A 26,906-nucleotide genomic window follows, 5' to 3' on the forward strand; every position below is an offset into this window, starting at 1 on the left:
CAACAGCCACTTCAAGTGCAGGGCGTGAAATTCAAAATATATATATTTTTGAAATATTTAACTTTCACACATTAACAAGTCCAATACAGCAAATGAAAGGTACACATCTTGTGAATCCAGCCAACATGTCCGATTTTTAAAATGTTTTACAGTGAAAACAGCACGTATATTTATGTTAGCTCACCACCAAATACAAAAAAGGACAGACATTTTTCACAGCACAGGTAGCATGCACAAAGCCAACCTAACTAACCAAGAACCAACCAAACTAACCAACAAACAACTTCATCAGATGACAGTCTTATAACATGTTATTCAATAAATCTATGTTTTGTTCGGAAAATGTGCATATTTCAGGTATAAATCATAGTTTACATTGCAGCTACAATCAGAAATTGCACCGAAAGCAGACAGAATAATTACAGACACCAACGTCAAATTCCTAAATACTCATCATAAAACATTTCTGAAAAATACATAGTGTACAGCAAATGAAAGACAGGCATCTTGTGATTCCAGACAATATTTCAGCGAAAACACAATATAGCGTTATATTAGCTTACCACAATAGCCAGAACCACAAGCCATTTCCCAGCAGCAAAAGTTAGCGATCGTAACAAACCAGCAAAAGATATATAATTTTTGACTAACCTTATGTTTTGTTCGAAAATGTGCATATTTAGAGCTGAAATCAGTGGTTATACATTGTGCTAACGTAGCTACTTTTTCCCACAACGTCCGGATATTTTTCTGACACTTTTTCTGACACACATATTCTGACCAAATAGCTATTCATAAACATAACTAAAAAATACATGTTGTATAGGAAATGATAGATACACTAGTTCTTAATGCAATCGCCGTGTTAGAATTCTAAAAATAACTTCATTACGACATAAGGCTTACGTTATGGCGAGCGAGTGCCCAAAACCTGGGCGCAAAACTAATAGTACACAGTTCGACAGATATATGAAATAGCATCATAAAATGGGTCCTACTTTTGATGAGCTTCAATCAGAATGTTGTACAAGGGGTCCTTTGTCGGGAACAATCGTTGTTTGGATTTAGAACGTCCTTTTTCCCTCTTGAATTAGCAAGCGCACTAGCCAAGTGGCGCGAAGCTCTCCTTCCTGAACAAAGGCACACAACGCAACATGCCTAACGTCCCGAATAAATTTCAATAGTCTAATAAAACTATATTGAAAAAACATACTTTACGATGATATTGTCACATGTATCAAATAAAATCAAAGCCGGAGATAGTAGTCGCCTATAACGACAGCCTTACAGAAGGCAATTCCAGGTCCAACCTCGCGCTTTCCAGAAAACAGGAAATGGGTGACACGTCATTCCAAGAGGATTTATTCCAACTCAGACCAAGATAAACACTCCATTTCTTCTCTCACTGCCTCTTGACATCTAGGAGAAGGTGTATGACGTGCATGTATACTAATACGTATCATGCCCATTTATAGGCAGGACCTAGAACAGAGCATCGATTTCAGATTTTCCACTTCCTGGTCAGGAAGTTTGTGCCAAATGAGTTCTGTTTTACTCACAGATATAATTCAAACGGTTTTAGAAACTAGAGAGTGTTTTGTATCCAATAGTAATAATAATATGCATATTGTACGAGCAAGAATTGAGTACGAGGCCGTTTGAAATGGGCACCTTTTATCAGAGCTACTCAATACTGCCCCTGCAGCCAGAAGAAGTTTTAAACACTATTATTGCACACAGAGTAAGTCCATGCAAGTTATTATATGACTTGTTAAGCGATTTGTTTTACCACTGAACGTATTTAGGCCTGCCATAACAAAGGGGTTGAATACTTATTGACTCAAGACATTTCAGCTTTTCATTTTTTATTATTTTGTAAAAATTCAGAAAACATAATTCCACTTTGACATTATGGGGTGTTGTGTATAGGCCAGTGACAAAAAATATACATGTAATCCATGTTAAATTCAGGCTGTAGCACAATAAAATGAGGAAAAAGGGAAAAAGTCAGGGAGTGTGAATACTTTCTGAAGGCACTGTACTGTATGTGTTTAGCTACTAAGTCAATCCACGTCATTTCAGCAAACCATGATACCACCATCTCAGATTGTGCTGAAATCATTTCTGTAGTTAGAAACAGATACGATTAGCATCCCTGGCACATTATTTTATTGAAATGTAATTTGATCTTTGAAAAATTTTGCTAATTGTTTGCACCCAAATGTACCCTTTAAATTGTGAGGATTCACATAATATTCAAGAACTATAGTACCTAACATCCGATTTGAGCCTAACTTCTTTTATAATTGAGAAAGGAGTATCCCTTAAAAACTTCTTATGGCTGCAGTCCCGTTAACGGGATCGATATGACAACAGCCAGTCGAAGTGCAGGGCGCCAAATAAAAAAAAAAGGAATCTCATAATTAAAATTCCTCAGACATTCATGTGTCTTTTATCATTTCAAAGGTAATCTTGTTGTTATTCCCACCAAAGTGTCCGATTTCAAATAGGCTTTTCAGCGAAAGCACTACAAACGATTATGTTAGGTCACCACAAAACCACAATAATCACAGCCATTTTTTCCAGCTTTTGATAGCTTCACAAAAACCAGAATAGAGATAAAATTAATCACTAACCTTCGATTATTTTCATCAGATGACACTCATAGGACTTCATGTTACACAATACATGCATGTTTTGTTTGATTAAATTCATATTTATATAAAAAAAATGTAGTTTACATTGAGGCGACTAGATTCACTACTGGCAAAAACATCAAGTGACTTTGCATAGCCACATCGTTTCAACAGAAATACTCATAAATATAGATGATAATAAAAGTTATACACATGGAATTATAGATATACCTCTCCTTAATGCAACAGCTTTGTGAGATTACAAAAAACTTTACGGAAAAAGAAACCCACGCTATAATCTGAGACGGCGCTCAAAAGTAAAACACCACAGCTGCAAAGATGCCGTCAACTTAAACAAGAAAATATATGATAAATATTCCCTTACCTTTGATGATCTACATCAGAAAGCACACCAGGAATCCCAGGTCCACAATAAATCTTTGTTTTGTTCGAAAAAATCCGTTATTTATGTCCAAATACCTTCTTTTGTTAGCCCGTTTGGTTTACATATCCAAACGCTAATTCTGGTCAGCTTTATATCGGACAAAAACTTAAAAAAGTGATATTACCGGTCGAAGAATCATTTCAAACTAAGTACAGAATCAATCACTAGGATGTTTTTAACATATAGCTTCAATAAAGTTCCAACCGGAGTATTCTTTCTTGTCTTCGTGAGCAATGGAACGCAAGTGAGTACCATGAGGAAAAAGCATGATCAGAAAATGGCTGCTTGATGGACACCTGACTGATTCTGCTATCATTCTCTCCCACAACATCATAGAAGTCTCATTATAATTTCTATTGATGGTTGACATCTAGTGGAACCCCTAGGCAGTGCACAATCATTCATATCTCAAGGGGATTTCATTAGGTGAATACATACAAGCTCAGATTTCTGACTTCCTGTTTTGATTTCAACTCAGGATTTTGCCTGCAAATATGAGTTCTGTTAATTTCACAGACATAATTCAAACAGTTTTAGAAACTTTAGAGTGTTTTCTATCCAATACTAATAATAATATGCAAATATTAGCAACTATGACTGAGGAGCAGGCCGTTTGATATGGGCACCTTTCATCCAAGCTACTCAATACTGCCCCTTCAGCCATAAGTTAACCAGATAACATTCGCTATAAATTATCGTTCAGTTTGGTCCCTAAGACGAGGTTCTAATCTCGTTCCTGGTACTTCATAGCACAAAAACATTACCTCATGTTATCTGGAATGCTCTTTAGGTTTTATCACCCAAAGACATCGTAAATCTCCTCTGTCAGTGCTATCTCATAGAGGCCAATTCTCAGTGGAACACACACACAACAGTTAACAGAATACTCTATTCTGTCGAATAAAACAACCATTATAATGCAATACAAGCATTAGAACATAATCTTGCAATTTTCCATGACACCAGTCCTCCATGAAAGCAGTTCAGTTTGTCCTTCTCTTAGCAACCTAATGTTTCAACCCTTTTCCTACAATAGTACAACAAATGGCAGCTTTCTGAGTTGGCTATCCCTATGGTGTAATTCTCATATGACATTTCCTACAAGTGCAAAACTTTTATGGAGAAATGGGCTAGTGACTAAAATGGTGTGACAACCCTGATGAAGTACTACAATTATAAACCATTGCATGGCACTTGTATGTTTTCAATAAAATTATTTGAAAATATCTCTATGTAGTGTGATTAGTGACATTTACCATTAAACCCAACCCAATACCATTACCATTGCAAAACACTATACAGTGTGTTTATGATGTTTACCATTGAAGAACATTAGAGATCATAACTTTGAAACCATTAGAACTACTGTAGTCTAATGGTTTGCTTGTTCACCAGGAATGGTCTAACTCATTTTTGAATGGGAATAAACCACACACAGAAGGGTCGTTTCCTGGACACAGATAATGACAAACTTGCTGAATTGCTTTTATGGAGTATTGGCTTGAATTGTGAGGACGACCAGGCAATGTATTTCAATCATGAGCAATAGCTATTGGTTTTCTACCCAAATAAATGTTGTGATCCGTTTAATAAACACAGGAGACTAGCAAAATTAATAAAAAGGGTGTGGCAGTAGTAGTAAGAGCGGCACCTAGTGGGAAAAAGCTGGTACTTTCACACTCATTTATGGTAAATAATGCAACTTCAATGTCTAATTTCAGGGGAAAAATATCACCAGTTTCACAGGGAATACATTTCATAGGATGAAAGCCAAAATTCCAATATACTGTATACTGGATGTTGGGGTGGGCTTGGCGTAGGGTGTGGGTGGTCCGTGGGTGGTTTTTGATCATTTTATCGGATTCCTCATTTCCTACTCATTGTTAGGAATAATTATGGTCCAAATCGGAAGTAAGGTACTATATTGATTGACGATTATATGAATGCAATATATTAAAATGGCCAATTTGGGTACAATCAATTAGCTTAATTTTTCAGAGATCGAAATGGTGGGTGTCTAAATCCTCTTTCTTGTGTGTTTTGACGTGGAACGACCGTACTGAAAGAGAGAGGATGTGTGTTTTCCCCTCAAAACTCCATCTCTTGTCTCTGCTTGTGGTGTCTCTGTTGCCATGGTTATCATTAGGGCTGATTTTGGAGGATTTAGCATCTAACAGCTTCAACATCCCCCCTCTTCTCTCTCTATCTCTCTATTTCTTTCTATTTTTCACTTCTCTCTCTCTTGTCTCTCTCTTTTTCTCACTTTGTCTCTCCTTTCTCTCCCACTCTCGCTCTCTCTCTCTCCCACTGTTCCTAGCTATCTATTGTTCTCTCTTTCCTCAGAAGAACATGATGTGGAAGCCTGTGTCCTGGTCAAGGCCTTGTCCCTGTATATACTTTAGGTAGATCCAGGCTTTTATTTTAAAAAGAAACAGCCTTCAAATAAAATGGATTAACCGTGTTGTTAGTATATTCTAAAAGACGACTCGCAGCAGCCTCTATCACACAAAAGTTAATGGGACATAACATGAAATAGGCATCTTCAAACCCACCCTCCAACATGGCCCTTCAAATCCACTCTCCAACATGGCCCTCCAGTTACCCCTGGTGTAACTATAGCATTGCTTTCATCCTGACAAACTGCTTTTGAGCAAAACACTTCTGTGATCTTGACACCTGACAAAGAGATCACCAGAGCGAGCGAGCGAGCGAGAGAGAGAGAGAGAGAGAGAGAGAGAGAGAGAGAGAGAGAGAGAGAGAGAGAGAGAGAGAGAGAGAGAGAGAGAGAGAGAGAGAGAGAGAGAGAGAGAGAGAGAGAGAGAGAGAGAGAGAGAGAGAGAGAGAGAGAGAGAGAGAGAGAGAGAGAGAGAGAGAGAGAGAGAGAGAGAGAGAGAGAGAGAGAGAGAGAGAGATCAGACAAAAGATGTGTCTTTGTTTATGACAAAACAAACACCTGACACGTCGCTAGTCAAAGCCAATGACAGGAGAGGACACGCTTGATCATCTCAGAGCCGGGTGGCTGGGCTAATAGAAAACAATGGAGCCTTTATCATTGAAAAGCCCATTGCAGGTAAGACTGGGCGGAGAGGGAGAGAAAAATAGATGTTGGCCATTGTGTTCTTACGACTGTGGAAGAACACATTAACAGCCTCTCTCTGTCTTCTGCTCGAGGCAGATAAAGACTTCTACCTGTAGTTAATAATTTCCCACTGCTTAAAATGAGATGACAAAGTTGTCAATTGTATAGATCAGAAAGTCCTCTTCTGTGATTAGCAGAAGCAGAGTGAAAGACACTTTTGGCATTACTGTCTCTCTCTCCCTGTCTGTATCGGGTTCCCGTTCATTCTTGCTCTCTCTCCAATCAATCCATCTTTACCTCTCTCCTCCCCTCTTCCCTTGCTCCTCTCCTCCGCAGGTTAGGCAGTCTGATTGGACCTCATTCATAGGAAAAAGACAGATGAAAAATAGGCGGATTTCCAAACAAAGGGCAGTCTCAAGGGGGTTGTGCATGTAATAACATTTCCATCTAAATGCAGATTTGATATCTACTGCAATGTGGCCATGTTGGTTAGATTCATTATTTAACCATGTGGAAACATAGATTTTTTTATCCTGGGCCTCTGCTTTAAACAGTAATTTGGATTTTTAAGAAGGTATGTGCAATTGATTTCTTTTGATTTCGTGTCGCAAATTGTTGAGGTTGAGGTAGAAAATAAAATACAATCTGGTAAAGGGAAGAGGAGAGACAAATAAACACATTTGTACAAACAAAGTTGACAGAAGGAGACTTAGGAGAGGGGAAATATTGTGAATATTGCTTTCAGCTTGGCTTAATTCACTGCTAATTTGTTTAGGTGCTGTGGGAACACGGCTAACACAATGGTAATGTGTGGATAACCAAACTGGCTTTTGGCCAAGGGTAAAGTGTAACGGGATTTGGCAAATTCTGCCATGCCTCATGATTATACAGTTGAAGCATTATCGGTGCTTCTCAATTTAAGCATACATTTGGCCATTTTAAATTCTACCCAGCTCCCGGCAAGGTGGCCCAGAAATTGTAGCGAGATAGAGCTTGGGGGCTGTGTGTGTGTGTGGTTGTGTGTGTGTGTGTTTGCGTGGTAAACACACTTATGAGTGCCAAATCACCTTGGGAGGTAGAGGAAAGGAAGGGGAAGAGTATGTGTGTGTGTGTGTGTGTGTGTGTGTGTGTGTGTGTGTGTGTGTGTGTGTGTGTGTGTGTGTGTGTGTGTGTGTGTGTGTGTGTGTGTGTGTGTGTGTGTGTGTGTGTGTGTGTGTGTGTCATCAGGCCTGCTGACTCACTCCACTGAACCTAAGAGAACCAGCGTTCTCCCGTCTCTGCGTCTTATGCTGACAGAGTAGAGACACTCCACTGAACCTAAGAGAACCAGCGTTCTCCCGTCTCTGCGTCTTATGCTGACAGAGTAGAGACACTCCACTGAACCTAAGAGAACCAGCGTTCTCCCGTCTTTGCGTCTTATGCTGACAGAGTAGAGACACTCCACTGAACCTAAGAGAACCAGAGTTCTCCCGTCTCTGCGTCTTATGCTGACAGAGTAGAGACACTCCACTGAACCTAAGAGAACCAGCGTTCTCCCGTCTCTGCGTCTTATGCTGACAGAGTAGAGACACTTTATGTAGGGAGAAAAACGTGTGTGTGCGTGCGCATACGTACTGTACGTGTGATTTTCAATCACATTAAACCATTTCCCTTCTATAAATCACACCGTTGCTTCTCCCTTCCTCCCTTTGCCATCCTCACCATCATGTTCTGAGCAGAGTGCCAGCATCAAATGGTCCTCTTCATCTTTTTACTGCATTTCTCCCCTCTGAGGAAAGAGGAAATTGGTCTGCGGCTATCATGTGAACCAAGTTCAGAAGTGACAACATTTCCCCTGAAAGACTGAAACACATTACCTTCTGTACTCAGAGGACAGTCTCAGATGTAACACAGGGAAACTGTACCTACCGGAACATTCTGTCTCGGGAATAGAGGATGCCCCTAATGACACTACTGATGAGGTCAATTGCCTTCAGTGGCGTAGAAATGTCCGGAAATTCCTTGTAACCTTGTTGACTTTGTAACATACCGGTAATCAAATCTGTCTCATAATAGATATGGTTTAAAGCCACTTCTGCAGCCCACAGCCACACAAAGGCGGGCAGTATAAAAGTTGTACTTCACAATACGTTCTGTTTCCATTTTGAGCTCGTGTTGATATTTCCTAGCCCCATTACATGTCACTCTTTGAAAAGAGGCGGACATGTTTTCTTCACAGGCCACAGCTCTCTAGGCAGGTGGAGCATCACTTGAGTGTGCTGAGAGAAAAAGGCCTTTTTAAAACATGAATCACCTTTCATGCCGTCGAATGCAGCGCCAGCGACATGGTTTCGAATAGATCAGTTAGGTGAGGAAGTCAAACAAAACCATGTGCATCTCGAGGTGTTGAGCATGTCACACATAGACAGATGGAGAGGAGCCCTGTGTGTGTTGATGTTTAGCTGTTCGCCAACTGGCCCTCAGCCTCTGAGAAGCCAGGGGTACAGCATGTAAACCAGCACTGACAGCTATTCACATGTCTCGCCTGCTATCTGTGTGCTCTGGCACATTAAACTATCAGGCAGGAAATTAAATATTGCCACAAATGCATGTGTGTGTGTATGTGTGTGCGTGTGTAATAATACACACACAGCACTTTCATCCCTTCCGGATTGGGTATAATTCAATGGGAATTGAAAATGAGGCAACCAAGGCAAAATTGAATTGCAGTCACAAAGACTGAATGAAATTAAATTGCTAGCTGAAGCCGAGCGAAAACATCAAGCCTGGTTTCAAAAAGGAAAACAAAAGAAAAATTGATTGTGTCAGAAGAATAAATAAATGAACAGAGGCGAAAATAAAAAGCTTCAGTGGCCGTCTGTGGCTGTGGAGATGGTTGACTGCCTGGTGGTCGAATGAAGAACGAGAAAGTAAAGAGAAGGAAAGGGAGAGAGAAAAGCCCCAATGGCATGTCTGTGATGATCTCGGGATGCATCGCTCTTCCAATCAGCTAGTTACAGTGGAGATAGCCAGGAGAGACACTCCACCAGCGGCGACGCCACAACCCAATCCGCCGCACTTTACATGAAATCTAAGCGAGTCGAAACAATGCTGATACTAATGAAAATAAATCAATCCCCTCATTTCCTCTACTACCTACCATTATCCGCTGCCTTCAGTTCTCTCTCCTTTTCCCTTTTCTCTCCTTCCTTCCTTCATTCATAACAGGACGTCACTAGCAGTCTATCTTCCCCCCTGCTACCGGGGCAATCGAGAGAGAAATGAGAGGGGTTAGTGTATTTCTCCTCTTGTTCCGCTCAAACTATACAGCCTATCTGACAGATCTCAATGTTCTTATTAATTCCTGCTTTTCTAAGAGATGTCCCACAGCGAGTGAGTTACTGATTGAACGTGTGTATAATAAGGAGGCTTTTCAGGGGGATAGTGTGTGTGCCAGCCCGTATTCCTTGGTGGCCTTTCCAGGCGCTGGCAGCTGATTCTGTCGATACCTCCATCCCAACACACTCCCACATAACCTAATGAGTTTGGGCTAGGAATGCTCTCAGGAGGAGCAGGGAGGAGGAGTGGAGGGATGAAGGGATGGATGGAGGAGGAGTGGAGTGGAGGGAGGGAGGGAGGAGTGGAGGGATGAAGGGATGGATGGAAGAGTAGTGGAGTGGAGGGAGGGATGGATGGAGGAGGAGTGGAGTGGAGGTAGGGAGGAGTGGAGGAGTGGAGGGATGAAGGGATGGATGGAAGAGGAGTGGAGTGGAGGGAGGGAGGTGGAGTGGAGGGATGAAAGGATGGATGAGGAGTGGAGGGAGGGAGAGAGGGAGAGAGGGAGGGAGGGAGGGAGGGAGGGAGGGAGGGAGGTGAATAGAAAAGAGACAGTTGGGTTTTATAGCTTCCAATGTAAACCTAATTTATAATATAAGGTGAACTGTGTGAACGGATAGAGATACAGTCCACAGACGTGACTGTAGAGTGTGTGTGGAATGTTTATGACAACCCTCATTTGTTATGATGAAAACAGTCCAAAAATCAATCATGGAGACGGGCTTTCAGGTTTGAACAGATGAAACTGTTCACTTCATACAAAGTTTGATTGATGGCTTTTGAAAATACAAGTGTTATCTCCCCATCTGTACTGTAGCGTTCGCTCTGTATGTGTGGGGGGAATTATCTGATACAGTGCCTACGAAAATTATTCAGACCCCTTGACTTCTTGCACATTTTGTTACATTACAGCCTTATTCTAAAATGTATTAATTAGTTATCTCCCTCATCAATGTACACACAATACCTCATAATGACAAAGCAAAAACAGTTTTTTTGAAATATTTGCTAATGTATTAAAATAAAATAAACTGAAATATTACATTTGCGTAAGTATTCAGACCCTTTACTCAGTACTTTGTTGAAGAACCTTTGGAAGTGATTACAGCATCAAGTCTTCTTGGGTATGATGCTACAAGCTTGGCACAGCTGTGTTAGGGGAGTTTCTCCCATTCTTCTCTGCAGATCCTCTGTCAGGTTGGATGAGGAGCGTTGCTGTACAGCTATTTTCAGGTCTCTCCAGAGATGTTCGATCGTGTTCTTGTCCGGGCTCTGGCTGGCCCACTCAAGGACATTCAGATACTTGTGCCGAAGTCACTCCTGCGTTGTCTTGACTGTGTGCTTAGGGTCGTTGTCCTGTTGGAAGGTGAACCTTCACCCCAGTCTGAGGTCCTGAGCGCTCTGGAGCAGGTTTTCATTAAGGATCTCTCTATACTTTGCTTCGTTCATCTTTGCATCGATCCTGACAAGTCTCCCAGTCCCTGCCGCTGAAAAACATCACCACAGCATGATGCTGCCACCACCATGCTTCACCGTAGGGATAGTGCAAGGTTTCCCCCAGATGTGACGCTTGGCATTCAGGCCAAAGAGTTCAATCTTGGCTTCATCAGACCAGAGAATCTTGTTTCTCATGGTCTGAGAGTTTTTGGGTGCCTTTTGGCACACTCCAAGCTGGCTGTCATAGTTCTCCCATCTCCACTTTCGGACCCTAAAGCTCTGTCAGAGTAACCATCAGGTTCTTGGTCACCTCCCTGACTAAGGCCCTTCTCCCCCGATTGCTCAGTTTGGCCGGGCGGCCAGCTCTAGAAAGAGTCTTGGTGGTACCAAACTTCTTCCATTTAAGAAAGATGGAGGCCATTGATTTCTTGGGGACCTTCAATGCTACAGACATTTTTTGGTACCCTTCCCCAGATCTGTGCCTCGACACAATCCTGTCTCGGAGCTCTACGGACAATGCCTTCGATCTCATGGCTTGGTTTATGCGCTGACATGCACTGTCAACTGTCCTACCTTATATAGACAGGTGTGTGCCTTTCCAAATCATGTCCAATCAATTGAATTTACCACAGGTGGACTCCAATCAAGTTGTAGGAACATGTTAAGGATGATCAATGGGTACAGAATGCACCTGAGCTCAATTTCGTAACTAATAGCAAAGGGTCTGAATACTAATGTAAATAAGGTATTTCTGTTTTTTTTATACATTTGCAAAAATGTATAAAAACCTGTTTTCGCTTTGTCATTATGGGGTATTGTGTGTAGATTGTTGAAGATGTTTTATTTATTTAATCCATGTAACAATGTGTTGAAAAAGACAAGGTGTCTTAATTCTTTCCGAAGGCACAGTAAATCAATGACCAATAGTCAATCAGAAAGAATGGGACCATCCTCTTGTTTCAACACTTAAGAATAGAGGGACTTGTTGAACAAGCAACAGGATGAAACCATGACATCTCCCAATAGATTCATAGAAATCAATCCCCACCTCTCTCAATGCCAAAGAGAATAGCATGCAACAGTATTGTATATCAGTGATCCCCTCCCAGACAGTACTAACACACACCTGATTCAGATGATCGAGATCTTGATAACACGTTGATGAAAAGCTACTGTATTATGCTGTAATACTCCTAGCCTCTGTGGTGGCTTATTTCTGTATTACCAAATGAGGAGAAACAAACTTCACACACCAGTCACAGTTATACTTAAACTACATTTTTAATAATAGTAAGAGCTTTGCAATAGCATTTGACTTTCAATGATGCGCCATCTCTAATGAACAATTGAAAGTGACAACAGAAAAGTACAAAGATCTTTTATAGCCAAGATACACCCCTCTCAACCTACATGACGAACAACAGATACATAGAATGGTCACAAGGTTAAGATTTGTATGAAAGATATCTATAATAAATAGCAGACAGTTACTGCTGTGTCAACAGTTTTCATTGTATAGACCAGTGTCCGGCCCTCCTACTCCAAACTGGAACTGTATCTCCCTGGTACGGTATAGAACAGAACCATTAGCTCATGTTCTCTGGAATGCTCTTTAGGCTTTATTACCCAAAGACATCGTAAATCTCCTCTGTCAGTACTATCCCATAGAGGCCCTCCTCAGTAAAACACACACACAGTAGTTAACAGAATACTCTACTCTGTCAAATAAAGCAACCATTATAATACAATACAAGCATTATAACATAATCTTGCAATTTCCACGACACCTCCATTTCCACTATTTCACTTTCACTTTACAGAAACCATTGTCATACTTCTATAGACCTATATTCGGACTGTGTATCTTTCCTTCTCATCTCCTCTCCTCATCCTCTTCCTCTCCTATCCCTCTCCCACTCCTCTCCTCTTCTCTCCATTCCTCTACTCATCCTTTCCTCTGCTCTTCCTCTCCTTTCCTCTACTCATCCTTTCCTCTGCTCTTCCTTCCCATTCCTCTACTCATCCTCTCCTCTGCTCTTCCTCTCCATTCCTCTACTCATCCTCTCCTCTCCTTTCCTCTCCTCTTCTCCCACTCATTTCCTATACTCTTCCTCTCCTTTACTCTACTTATCCTCTCCTCTTCCTCTCCTCTCCCTCTTCATCTTCCTCTCCTCTTCCTCTTTTCCTCTCCTCTCTTCTCCCTTTCCTCTTCCTCTCTCCCTCTATATCCTCCCTTTCTCCTCCTCTCTCTCCAGGCCTTGTGTGGTCAGACCCAGTGGTGAACATGAGGAAGGTGACACACCAGATGGTGAGGGAGCAGCTGGCCAACAGCGTCCTGCTGCCCTGTGTCTTCACCCTGCGCCCCACCCCTACCCACGAGCCCCCCCGCATCAAGTGGACCAAGGTGTGGGGCCAGAGGGGTGCCAATGGTCGGCAGAGGGAACAGTCTGTCCTGGTCGCCAAGGACAATTTGGTCAAGGTAAAGATTGAGGAAATGGAAAGAAATACAAAATGTCACATTGTTTTGATTTATATTTCGAAATGGAGTTCAGTGGTTTTATAGCACTGTGACAGTCATGGAATTTTGGGTGGCTGTTATTTGTCAGCCAAATGCCAAGACAACCTAAGCATGTTTGCTACATCACCATGCTGAAACAAGGAGCAACAAAGTTTCATCACGTTGTAAACGGACTCAACCGCACGTGTCATCTTTTTGAATGCTCGGCCATCCTGTCTTCAGTCAGCTGTTCGTCCATTCAAAAACTGGCTAGTTTCGCCTCCTCTCGTTTTTAAATGTTTTTTTAATTTCACCTTTATTTAACCAAGTAGGCCAGTTGAGAAAAAGTTCTCATTGACAACTGCGACCTGGCCAAGATAAAGCAAAGCAGTGCGACAAAAAACAACAACACAGAGTTACACATAAACAAACGTACAGTCAATAACAATAGAAAAATCTATATACAGTGTGTGCAAATAGAGTAAGGAGGTAAGGCAATAAATAGGCCAAGGTAGCGAAGTAATTACAATTTAGCAAATTAACACGATTGATAGATGTGCAGATGAAGATGTGCAAGTAGAAATACTGGTGTGCAAAAGAGCAAAAAAGTAAATAAAAACAATATGGGGATGAGGTAGGTAGTTGGATGGGCTATTTACAGATGGGCTGTGTACAGCTGCAGTGATCGGTGAGCTGCTCAGATAGCTGATTCTTAAAGTTAGTAAGGGAGATATAAGTCTCCAACTTCAGCAATTTTTGCAATTCGTTCCAGTCATTGGCAGCAGAGAACTGGAGGGAAAGGCAGCCAAAGGAGGTGTTGGCTTTGGGGATGACCAGTGAGATATACCTGCTGGAGCGCATGCTACGGGTGGGTGTTGCTATGGTGACCAGTGAGCTGAGATAAGGCAGAGCTTTACCTAGCAAAGACTTATAGATGACCTGGAGCCAGTGGGTCTGGTGACGAATATGTAGCGAGGGCCAGCCGACAAGAGCATATAGGTCGCAGTGGTGGGTAGTATGAGGCGCACTGGAGGCGCACTGGAGGTCTCGAGCAAAGAGCTTGCACAACCCGTCCTGGCTGGTGAATTTGGCCCTGCACGTGCGGGGCGCAGGCACAGGACGCACTGGGCTGTGCAGACGCACTGGAGACACAGTGTGCAGAGCCGGCGCAGGATATCCTGGGCCGTAGAGATGTACTGGAGGTCTGGAGAGCAAGGCTGGCACACTCCGTCCTGGCTCGATGCCCACTCTAGCCCGGCCGATGTGAGGAGCTGGGATATAGCGCACCGGGCTAAGAACACGTGCTGGAGACACCGTGCGCTCCACTGCATAACTTCTTATGGCTGCAGCCCGACGCCGGTACAATTATGACAACAGCCACTTCAAGTGCAGGGCGCGAAATTCAAAAGATATATTTTTTAAATATTTCACTTTCACACATTAACAAGTCCAAGACACCAGATGAAAGGTGCACATCTTGTGAATCAATCCAACATGTCCGATTTTTAAAATGTTTTACAGGGAAGACACAATATGTAAATCTATTAGCTAACCACGTTAGCAAAAGACACCAATATTCTTACTCCATCAGTTTATGACTCCATCAGTAGCTATCACAAATTCGGCCAAATAAAGATAAAAATAGCCACTAACCAAGAAACAACCTCATCAGATGACAGTCTGATAACATATTTATTGTATGGCATATGTTTTTTTCCGAAAATTTGCATATTTCAGGTATAAATCATAGTTTACATTTCAGCTACAATCAGAAATTGCACCGAAAGCAGCCATAATATTTACAGACACCAACGTCAAATACCTAATTACTCATCATAAAACATTTCTGAAAAATACATAGTGTACAGCAATTGAAAGACAGGCATCTTGTGATTCTAGACAATATTTCCGATTTATTAAATGTTTTACAGCGCAAACAAAATGTAGCGTGATATTAGCATAGCCACAATAGCCAGAAACACTTGGGCGCCCACGACCAGTCAACATGCACGACAGATATTAGAAATAGCATCATAAAATGTTTCTTACTTTTGGTGATCTTCCGTCAGAATGTTGGATAAGGTGTCCTTTGTCCAGAACAGTCGTTGTTTTGATCTGGAACGGCAAATATCCCTCTTCATTTAGCATGGGCACTTGCCAAGTGGGACGGATCACTCCAAAGTCAACAAAGTTAGAGAACGGAACACGGCAAAACTCCCGAAAAAAATTCAATAATCTGATTAAACTATATTGAAAAAACATACGTTACGATGATATGGTGACATGTATCAAATAAAATCTAAGACGGAGATGTTCGTCGTTCATAACGACAGCTAAACAGAAGCCATATCCATGTCCTCTTTCGCGCGCTCCAGAAACAGGATATGGACGGTCACGTCAAACAAAGACCTTTTATTCCACCTCAGACCAAGATAGACACGAAATTTCTTCTCTCACCGCATCTTGACAACCAGGGGAAGGCGTAGGAAGTGTTTGTAGACTCTTACGTATCACGCCCATGTATAGGCATGCAGTTGAACAGAGCATCGATTTCTGACATTTCACTTCCTGGTCAGGAAAAGTGCTGCAGAAGGAGTTCTGTTTCACTCAGAGAAATAATTCAAACGGTTTTAGAAACTAGAGAGTGTTTTCTATCCAATTGTAATAATAATATGCATATTGTACGAGCAAGAATTGAGTACGACGCCGTTTGAAATGGGCACATTTTATCTGGCTACTCAATACGCCCCCTGCAGCCATAACAGGATAACACGGTGCCTGACCAGTACGACGCTCGCCACGGTAAGCACGGGGAGTTGGCTCAGGTTTCCTACCTGACTCCGCCAGTCTCCTCGTGTGGCTCCCCCCAAAAAAATTCTGGGGCTGCCTCTCGTGCACATTTCCTCGAGCCAACTCCTCGTAGCGCCGCTCTGATTTAGCTGCCTCCAGCTCCTCTTTAGGACAGCGATACTCTCCCGGCTGTGCCCAGGGTCCCTTGCCGTCCAAGATTTCCTCCCATGTCCAGGAGTCCATTCCACCACGCTGCTTGGTCCTTTGGTGGTAGGTAGTTCTGTAACGATCATCCTGGGAAGAAGGAGTGGACCAAAACGCAGCGTGGGAAATGTTCATTTTAATTTAATAAATAAACGGAACACTGAAATAAAAAAAACACCAAAGAGAGTAAACGGAACGAAACAGTCCTGTCTGGTGCAGACACAAAACAGAAAACAACTACCCACAACACACAGGTGGAAAAAGGATACCTAAGTATGGTTCTCAATCAGAGACAACGACAGACAGCTGCCTCTGATTGAGAACCACACCCGGTCAAACACATAGAAATGGAAAACATAGAACAAAACTTAGAATGCCCACCCCAACTCACGCCCTGACCAACCAAAATAGAGACATAAAAAGGATCTCTAAGGTCAGGGCGTGACAGCCAGCCCTAATTTTATATGAAGAGTGTGTTGGCCATCCATCCAATACATATATTCAACTTAACATGTAACTATACTTACTGCACAATCCTTTCTTCTTTCTATAAAAATAAGAAAAATCCACTCCACTGTTTTTTTGCTGCCAACTGTAATAATTGGACCAGCAGCCATTGAGTGGAATGTCCTTTTTCTTTTTCATTGCTGTTTTATTTGTCTTTCCTAACTATGTTTTAATTGTGTTAATAACTGTACTGTCTTTCCGTGGTTTAGGTGAAGAAGGCGTTCCAGGGGCGCGTCACCCTGCCCGGTTACCAGGACAACCGTTTCAACGCCAGCATGGCACTGAGCGCCCTGCGCTCCAGTGACTCGGGCATGTTCCGCTGTGAGGTGGTGGTGGGCATCAACGATGAACAGGACACCGTTCCTCTGGAGGTCACAGGTAGTACTGACCCCTGTTACACCTATTACACACAGATTCTGTTCATTAGGCATCAAATGGAAGAAAACGTATCCAACCAGGGAAGGACTACCTGGACTTGTCAAATAAGAAATGGCCATTTTCCTTTTCCGTTGCGAAACGCTTTGAAGTGTTTGTGGCCTAATGAACACAACCCTGACTGTACCTCTACCTGGCATTGCTAATAGAGTCATTGTATAAGCCAGTGGGTTTGTTAACTTTGTGGAAATGTCTGGTCTGGGGAATGGAACAACGTGTGCCAACTGGACCGAGTAACAGATCGTTGACCCAGCCGCTCATGAAAACAAATAAGCATAATGAGAAAATAAAGTGTGCTATTCAGCTAGTTTTACTTTGAGGGCTCTGAGGTGTAGGTTATGTTGAATCCACCCACTGCTGCACTGTAATGGCCTGGGGATATTATGCCATATCAGCTAATAGTATCAAAGTAATTACCAAATGAAAGTCTCTGAGCTGAGAAACATCATCAGATTTTTCCAGGTCACTTGCTGTTTTTAATAATCGCCTATTAGAGTAATGAGTAGAGGGAAGTGGCGCTCTGCTCTGAGCATTAGCTTTACAGTGCTGCTCTAGCTCACCTAGATCTACACAATGTTGCCAGCGTGAGCTGAGCATCATGTCCACATTAAGCCCAGTTATCTCATTCACTCACCCACGGACTGTACCCAGAATCCATGGGCTCCCAGTGAAAATAGCAGAGATATTATTACCTGATATAGCCACTGTGGGTTTGTGCCCATGAGCTTGTGGATCTGTGTGCATTCCTGCTTGCCTGTGCATGTGTGACAGTGGCTTTCTCACAATGAATATGACATCAAGGGCTTTGTTTTTTTTCCACCCACAGCTCTCTCTCTCTCTCTTCTCTTTCCATGAGTGCACTTTATTGGTCCCATAGAGACCCCTGGCTCGGTGCTCAAGAGACCCTGTCCCTCCGCACAGCCAATCAATTAACATGCCATAAAAACCCCTCCCTCCTTCTGAAACAGAAACCCATTACCCGCTGGTCCTTCTAGGAGCGAACCGAGTCATCCTCTGGGCTTAGTCATTTATTGCAAGTCATGCTACATTGCAGAGCGCACCAGTCCCAATACTAACTCCTCCAAGTGCTTAATATATTAAATGACAACGTATTGATACTGGGCCGGCCATATCAATATCATATTAATTCAGGGCTGCGCTGATTGTGTGTCATCTAAGCCTTGATGAGGTTTTCCACCTGTGCTTTCGGCCCATATTGAACGGTCAATTGTCTGTCTCACCAATTAGAGCTCAGGCATTGATCCTCTCTGTCAGCCACAGTCATGAGATATGTCAGGCCGGCTTAAGTGCTGAGCCACAAATAGGCATATTTACACACTGGTGATGATATCTGCTATATAGGTCTACTAGATTCTCTGCACAGATAGGACTGTATTAGTGTTATATACCGTGATACAACAAGGGCATCACTGAATTACATACAGCTATATACATCTATCTCAGTATGTGGTCTCTCTTCCTGCTGTGTGTTATGGTTTGGTAAACCTAGAGTAAGTGTATTAGTTCTGGGCAACGTGACCCATTCGTCTCCCAAACGCCAGAGACGCTAGCAGCTAGCCTCTCTGTGTTTGGCCTGGCTTGCCTCGGAGGAGAAGGAACGCTAACAGAGAGCCTGGGAGAGGATAGAGAAAGCCCAAATGAAAGAGAACACTCCTGGTACAACGTCCTGAAGTTGAGCTGGAGTGTACAGTGCAGCAGTATAGGGAAACAGGATGGAGGCCTGTAGAGGGGCCAGTGTGTGTGCGTGTGCGTGCGTGCGTGCGTGTGTGTGTGTCCGTGTGCGTGTTAAGGCCGTGCACAGACCGTACTCAAGATTTTAAAAAATCAATAGACTTTCAGAATTCGTAACTGCCCTGTAGACAAAATGTCAACATTTATATGCAACAACACACTCACTCATCATACATTTTAATACAAGTTGGTGCCAATAACTACTAGGCCTAGAGATGACAAAAGATGATTGACATCGGGAAACGAGTTGCTATCAGTTGATCAGAGCAAATGATGATGTAGTTGAAATATTCTAGCTAGCTGTCGAAACAAATGTGTTTTTACTTGATTGGAGTTTGTTTTCCTGCTGACATCTGCCTCTTATTAACATGCAGTTGAAATGCCCCATTCTTTGTCCCTGACGTTGAGAGACACATACGACAGATCCAACTGTAATGTAGCCTCCTACCAGTATTCATGTCTTCTGCCCTGCGCCCGCAGCCAGTGGCCACAATCAGGTCAGGCGAGTGCGCACTTGGGGTGGGAGGGCAGAGGAGGGGAACTTAGTGAGATCCAAACGCTTATGAAATTAGCTAGTTTGATGTGCAATTCGCTACATTTAAAATTACAACTAAAATGAAAAGAGACTTAAATTAATACAATTACAAATTAATATCCACTTTTTCATAGTAGGGAAAAAGGGCAGGTGCTTGGGCATTGGCTGAGCCCTATCTGTGCACGTGCCTGGTGTGTGTGTGTGTGTGTATGTGTATCTGTGTGTGTGCCTGTGTGCTACGTACATATATATGTGAGTGCATGTGTAGACTGTACCACTGAGGGATGCCTGGCTCATTTTCTGAGGCTAGCCTGCAGCGTGATTGGTCAAATTGGTCCACGCCCCAAGGAGTCTGTCATTCTATTGCACAAAGCAGCAGAAGATAAAGGAGCCTATGTTTGGAGCTATATCCCAGCCTCCCTCTGCCTCCCTGTCCACAGGCTTTCATGTAGTGGGCTCTGCTGGGATTGAATGTGTGAAGTTCAGACCGCGGTGGCCCCACATGTAGTGGAGGTCAGTGATGCTAGCCTGGTGGGGGAGTGAGATGGACACTTCAAAAGCAATTCCTTTCCCATTTCTCTGCACAGTGGAGAGGAATCCTGGTCATTCACAGGTCAGGGAATGAGCGCATGGGAGTCATCTCGCGTTCCTTTGTTTCTTTTATCTCTCTTCTCTCTTTCAATCTCTCTCTCATCACTGTTTTATTTCACTGTTTAATTTTCTGGCTATGAAAGCAAGACAGTACTGATGTGGACTGTGTGCTAAAGTAGTAAAGCGAACATTTTAGCTGTTTGTCATTCACTGTATCCAAGGACAAGATCTCTCCCATAAAGATACGCCTGTCTGATGCTAATTCACTTCAGTCTATGAGGTCGTTTTTATATGTTTTCTTGACTTTCTGTGCAGTTAAAGATAGAATGTTTGAAGTACATGATAATGTAGGGTTTGAGCAGAGTTTTTTTGTGTGTGTGTTTATGGGCGTGTATGTGTGAATGTGCGTGTGTGTGTTTATGGGCGTGTGTGTGTTTATGGGCGTGTATGTGTGTATGGGCGTGTATGTGTTTATGGGCGTGTATGTGTGTATGGGCGTGTATGTGTGTATGGGCATGTATGTGTTTATGGGCGTGTGTGTGTGTATGGGCGTGTATGTGTGTATGGGCGTGTATGTGTTTATGGGCGTGTATGTGTGTATGGGCGTGTATGTGTGTATGGGCATGTATGTGTTTATGGGCGTGTGTGTGTGTATGGGCGTGTATGTGTGTATGGGCGTGTGTGTGTTTATGGGCGTGTATGTGTGTATGGGCGTGTGTGTGTGTATGGGCGTGTATGTGTGTATGGGCGTGTATGTGTTTATGGGCGTGTATGTGTTTATGGGCGTGTATGTGTTTATGGGCGTGTATGTGTTTATGGGCGTGTATGTGTGTATGGGCGTGTATGTGTGTATGGGCATGTATGTGTTTATGGGCGTGTGTGTGTGTATGGGCGTGTATGTGTGTATGGGCGTGTGTGTGTTTATGGGTGTGGATGTGTGTATGGGCGTGTATGTGTGTATGGGCGTGTGTGTGTTTATGGGCGTGTATGTGTGTATGGGCGTGTGTGTGTGTATGGGCGTGTATGTGTTTATGGGCGTGTATGTGTGTATGGGCGTGTATGTGTGTATGGGCGTGTATGTGTGTATGGGCGTGTGTGTGTGTATGGGCGTGTATGTGTTTATGGGTGTGGATGTGTGTATGGGCGTGTATGTGTGTATGGGCGTGTGTGTGTTTATGGGCGTGTATGTGTGCATGGGCGTGTATGTGTGTATGGGCGTGTATGTGTTTATGGGCGTGTGTGTGTGTATAGGCGTGTATGTGTGTATGGGCGTGTATGTGTGTATGGGCGTGTGTGTGTTTATGGGCGTGTGTGTGTGTATGGGCGTGTGTGTGTGTATGGGCGTGTATGTGTGTATGGGCGTGTGTGTGTTTATGGGCGTGTGTGTGTTTATGGGCGTGTATGTGGGTATGGGCGTGTGTGTGTTTATGGGCGTGCATGCCTGCGTACAATATCTCCATATTGCCCTGGTGTCGCCGTACGTGTTTTCACCTCTGTGTCCTCTCCAGGTGTGGTGTTCCACTACCGTGCTCCTCATGACCGCTACGCCCTGTCCTTCCCTGACGCCCAGCAGGTGTGTCTGGAGAACTCAGCTGTCATCGCCACGCCTGCTCAGCTCCAGGCCACCTTTGCTGACGGGTATGACAACTGTGACGCCGGCTGGCTATCTGACCAGAGCGTGAGGTAAGGACAAGACAACCGGGCATGACGCACAACTCAAGCAAAACACATCACAGCATGGCGACTATCTTATTTAATGTTTTTATTTTACCTTTATTTATCCAGGCGAGTCAAATAAGAACACATTCTCATTTACAATGACGGCCTGTCCTTATAGGTTTGTATAATAGGGCTGTATAAATTGCTTATATATAAATTGTTTACTTACGATACTTATCTGCTGCAGCAATGTAAAGCAATATCTGACGAATACGAATCTTTATGAAGTGGCAAAGTATAAGTTTACTTCAGCCTAATGAAAAATGACAGGGCTTTGATAGGCAATTAGATAACTTTTATGTTGACAATTCTCTGTGGCCTCTGTGGCCCAAATAAGGAACCAGGGAATTAAATTACTGACAGAAAGTACAGTATGCAAACTGTTTTGACCCCAATGGTCCTCTCATAAACTCCTGAAGGATTTAATTGCTTGTTTACATCTCAGAGGCTAGCTCTGTCATTCCTCATTACTCTCCGCCATTTTAGCCACAACTATCCCTCAACTAACTTTCATGTTGATGTTTGTTTTTCAGCTTGCCACCTCCCCTTATGTCTGATGACGGATAGTCAGTGTGTGTGTGTGTGTGTGTGTGTGTGTGTGTGTGTGTGTGTGTGTGTGTTTATTTGTGTGTGTGTGACATTCAGAGTCCGTGTGGATATTTTTTACACGTCTTTATCTCAAACGTCTGCCCAATAATTGCACTGAAGAAGCAGCTGCATATTTCTCCTCTACAGATTTCCCCTGACATCGGCATCCTATCCTTTCCCCTCCTCCCCACCTGGGACACATATAATTGGTCCATCTCCAGAGCTACTTGGCTTCACATCAGTGACGAGGCAAATGTGCAATTAATAATGTAAAAATATAGACATCAGCGATCAGGATGGAAGGCTGAGATGGGGGATTTAGCTATAACATTGTCTGACGACAACGGTTGCTATCCAAGCTCATGCAGGATTGTAGCTACTGAGTGTAAGAAGCCTTCCTTCCTTTTGCCATCCATAAGCCCCTGTATGCCTGTATACATAATCTCTTAATCAGCATTTAGACTGCACCCTCAATGCTGTTTGAATCGATGTACCTTAAAGCAGTGGTCACCAACCGATCGAACGCGATCGACTGGTCGATTCCAACGATAAGCCCTGTGTTCCTATTTTTCATTTATTCGTCTCACGCTGTTGGCGGTAGGTACACCCAATTCAGCTACCCTGCTCGCCGGGTGGGTGACGTGTTCCCATTTTGAACCATTTCAGATGTCTGAATGTACAAACTGCCTTCCTGGCGGGCCCTGGGGAAGCAAATCAAGTGCTCTATAGGCCTACCACTGGCCAATCGGATGGCTCAGATTACTGTCTCTGCAGTAATGTAGCAGACGTAAAAGAAAGCTACAGCAAAGTTCATACTGTGAGTATTCAAAACGTTTAAAAACATAACTAGAGAGAGACTGTCAACGAATACAGCAAAGTTGCGTTGCTGTTGTTATGACTGAGTTCATGATTAAGTTTTTACCCAGCACTGTCAACACTTTCTATTTAACACTTTTATAAGCCATAAAATGCACACTCTCCCTACTTCCACTCACACTTGTGCTACAACCAGCACTGCAGTTGCAATGAATGTGTAGGAAAATGTATTGATAGGCTTGCGTTGTTGTTATTAGCGCCTTGGGAATTTTTTATATCGAGGAATATTTCACTTTCTCTGGTCATAGGCGTAAAAGCATTAATTTGTGCATTTGGCAGAAATAATGCAGTATGACTCGAGTTTCGCCATCAGCTACAAGACAATGTCCCTTTTTGGTCAGTGTCAGTGGAGGAAAGGGCGAGCGGAGGGATGTTGAGAGGCAAACCCTCAATCTGCTGCTCGCTCCCTCTGCAGTAAAATAAAAAAGCAAATGTGACCAGCCACCTCGATTCAGTCTTATGTAGCAAAATTTGAAATGTTTTTTTATTTTTACGTTGTATAAAAAGTATAGAAATTGTATATCATACACTGCAGTTGAGGAACAATGGGAAAGTAATTCTGCTTTGAAAGTTGATAAACTTGTAAACCCACTTTTGAGAAATAGCCCTTGAATGTTTTGATACACCTACTGGAGAGCTCTTCTTTGTCTACACCCATTCAGCATCGTTCACAGACTCTTAAGCCTTAGCCCCACCTAGGGCTGTGGTGGTCACAAAATTTTGTCAGCCGGTGATTGTCAAGCAAATAACTGCCGGTCTCACGGTAATTGACCGTTAATTTAATAAAGGTAGGAAAATAAATAAAAAATAAAAAATCTACAAAAAATAAAAGCATTAACATAAATACATTTAGACTTCCACACATGCAGAGCTTTGGATCATCTATATTTTAAAAAGTCTAATAAATCCATGTAATATAGCCTACCTAAATCCATTATTTATTTTAGACAGGTCTAAAGAAACATGATATGAAGAAAATGTAGTCTATTTCAAAATAACAGAATAGCATACTCTGAGTTGTCCTTGTATTAGTCCTGATCTGGTGGACTACACTAGTTCATTTAGCAGAAAAGATCTGCTTAGAATTCTATGGAATTATTTAATATTATTTTATAGTATGAAGAATACAATTGAACAAAGCTGAATAAAATAGAAAGGATATTTTATTTATTTATTTTCTATTTAACCTTTATTTAACTATGCAAGTCAGTTAATAACCTCTAACACCTCACAAACCCGGACCCGGAAGCACCCCCATCAAAAAAGCTGACTAGCATTGCCTAGCCTAAAGCCACAGGGATATCATATAATAAAATGTTCATGAAATCACAAGTCCAAGACACCAAATGAAAGATACACATATTGTGAATCCAGCCATCATTTCTGATTTTTAAAATGTTTTACAGGGAAGACACAATATGTAAATCTATTAGCTAACCACGTTAGCAAAAGACACCACTTCTTTACTCCACCATTTTTTTACTCCATCAGTAGCTATCACAAATTCGACCAAATAAAGATATAAATAGCCACTAACCAAGAAACAACTTCATCAGATGACAGTCTGATAACATATTTATTGTATAGCATATGTTTTGTTAGAAAAAATGTGCATATTTCAGGTATAAATCATAGTTTACCATTGCAGCCACTGTCACAACTCTCACCAAAGCGACTAGAATAACTACAGAGACCATCGTGTATTAGCTAATTACTCATCATAAAACATTTCTTAAAAATACCCAGCGTACAGCAGATGAAAGACACAGATCTTGTGCATCCCGCCAATATTTCAGATTTTCTAAGTGTTTTACAGCAAAAACACAATATAGCGTTATATTAGCTTACCACAATAGCAAACATCACAACAGCATTGATTCAAGGCAAAAATAGCGATAACGTATAAACCACCAAAATATATTAATTTTTTCACTAACCTTCTCAGAATTCTTCCGATGACACTCCTGTAACATCATATTACAACATACATATAGAGTTTGTTCGAAAATGTGCATATTTAGCCACAAAAAAACGTGGTTATACAATGAGAATAGTAGCCAAACTGGCCAGAAAATGTCGGGCGCCATCTTGGACAGTGATCTAGTCTAATGAATAAATAATCATAAACTTGACTAAAAAATACAGGGTGGACAGCAATTGAAAGACAAATTAGTTCTTAATGCAATCGCTGAATTACATTTTTTAAATTATCCTTACTGTGCAATACAGGGTGCGCCAAAGCGAAGCTACCCCAAAGAAAATGGCGGAATATGCGTTTAACATTTTTCAACAGAACAACGATTTATCATCATAAATAGTTCTTACTATTAGCTGAACTTCCATCAGAATCTTGGGCAATGTATCCTTTCTCCGGTCTAATCGTCTTTTGGTCGAAAGATGTCCTCTTGTCCTGTCGAAATGGCCACTAACGTTCGACATGTACTGGAAAAGTCTCCAACTCTTGGAAGTGCGTCACAAAGAAATGCCAGAAAATCGCACTAAACGGATATAAATTGCTATAAAACGGTTTAAATTAACTACCGTATGATGTTTTTAACACCTATAACGAGTAAAAACATGACCAGAGATATATTACTGGCTAAACCAAAGCTTGGAAGGAGGCCAGTCCGACGTCCATCGTGCGTCAAGCACAGGGAAGAAAAGAAATGTACTTCCGCCCTTTGGTCTTTTATAAAGTCCCAGATTGCGCAATCGACTCCATTCAAATTGTCACCACCTACTGACATCTAGAGGAAGGCGTAGGCAGTGTTTGTATCCCCATAGCATTCACAGGGACCTAAAAACTGACCTAGGAACAGAGGCCAAGATTTCTGAAATCTCACTCCCTGTCAGGAATAGTGCTGTAGAATGAGTTCTGTTTCACTCAGAGACATAATTCCAACGGTTATAGAAACTAGAGAGTGTTTTCTATCCAATAATAATAATAATATGCATATTGTACGAGCAAGAATTGAGTACTGGGCAGTTTAATTTGGCAACATCAAGAAAAAAAAAGTGCTAACAGCACCCCCTATTGACAAGAAGTTTTAATCAGGGTACAAATTATTAACATATATACCCACTCAGCTGTGCCTCACAAGTAATACAACAATCAAGCAACCCAGAAAAGTGCTAAAAAATAGCCCATATTAACATATGCAGACTGAGAAACAAGGTCCATGAAGTCAATAACTAAATAAATAATGTTGAAGTAATATGGCTACAGGTTCATCTGCCTCACCTAAAGCCCATTCTTGTGGGAAGCTGCTATAGACCACCAAGTGCTAACAGTCAGTATCTGGATATTATGTGTGAAATGCTTGATAATGAATGTGATATCAACAGAGAAATATATTTTCAGGGTGATTTAGATATTGACTGACTCTCATCAAGCTGCCCACTCAAGAAAAAACGTCAAACTGTTACCAGTGCCTGCAACCTGATTCAGGTTGTCAGTTAACCTAGCAGGGTATTTACAAACAGCACAGGAATGAAATCAT

At 42.2% G+C, this 26,906-nt stretch overlaps 1 protein-coding gene across 1 annotated transcript in view; it reads left to right on the plus strand.

Annotated features, from left to right (window-relative positions):
- Positions 1 to 26,906, plus strand: part of LOC129867246 (neurocan core protein-like) — a 310,382-nt gene that overhangs the window by 89,015 nt on the left and 194,461 nt on the right. The window contains exons 3-5 of the mRNA XM_055940524.1: positions 13,168 to 13,391; positions 17,120 to 17,288; positions 21,732 to 21,906. Coding sequence (XP_055796499.1) covers positions 13,168 to 13,391; positions 17,120 to 17,288; positions 21,732 to 21,906 — 568 coding nt within the window. The remainder of the gene's footprint in view (positions 1 to 13,167; positions 13,392 to 17,119; positions 17,289 to 21,731; positions 21,907 to 26,906) is intronic.

The sequence above is a fragment of the Salvelinus fontinalis genome, chromosome 12 (genome assembly GCF_029448725.1).
Source record: "Salvelinus fontinalis isolate EN_2023a chromosome 12, ASM2944872v1, whole genome shotgun sequence".
In the NCBI taxonomy this organism is placed as follows: Eukaryota; Metazoa; Chordata; class Actinopteri; order Salmoniformes; family Salmonidae; genus Salvelinus; species Salvelinus fontinalis.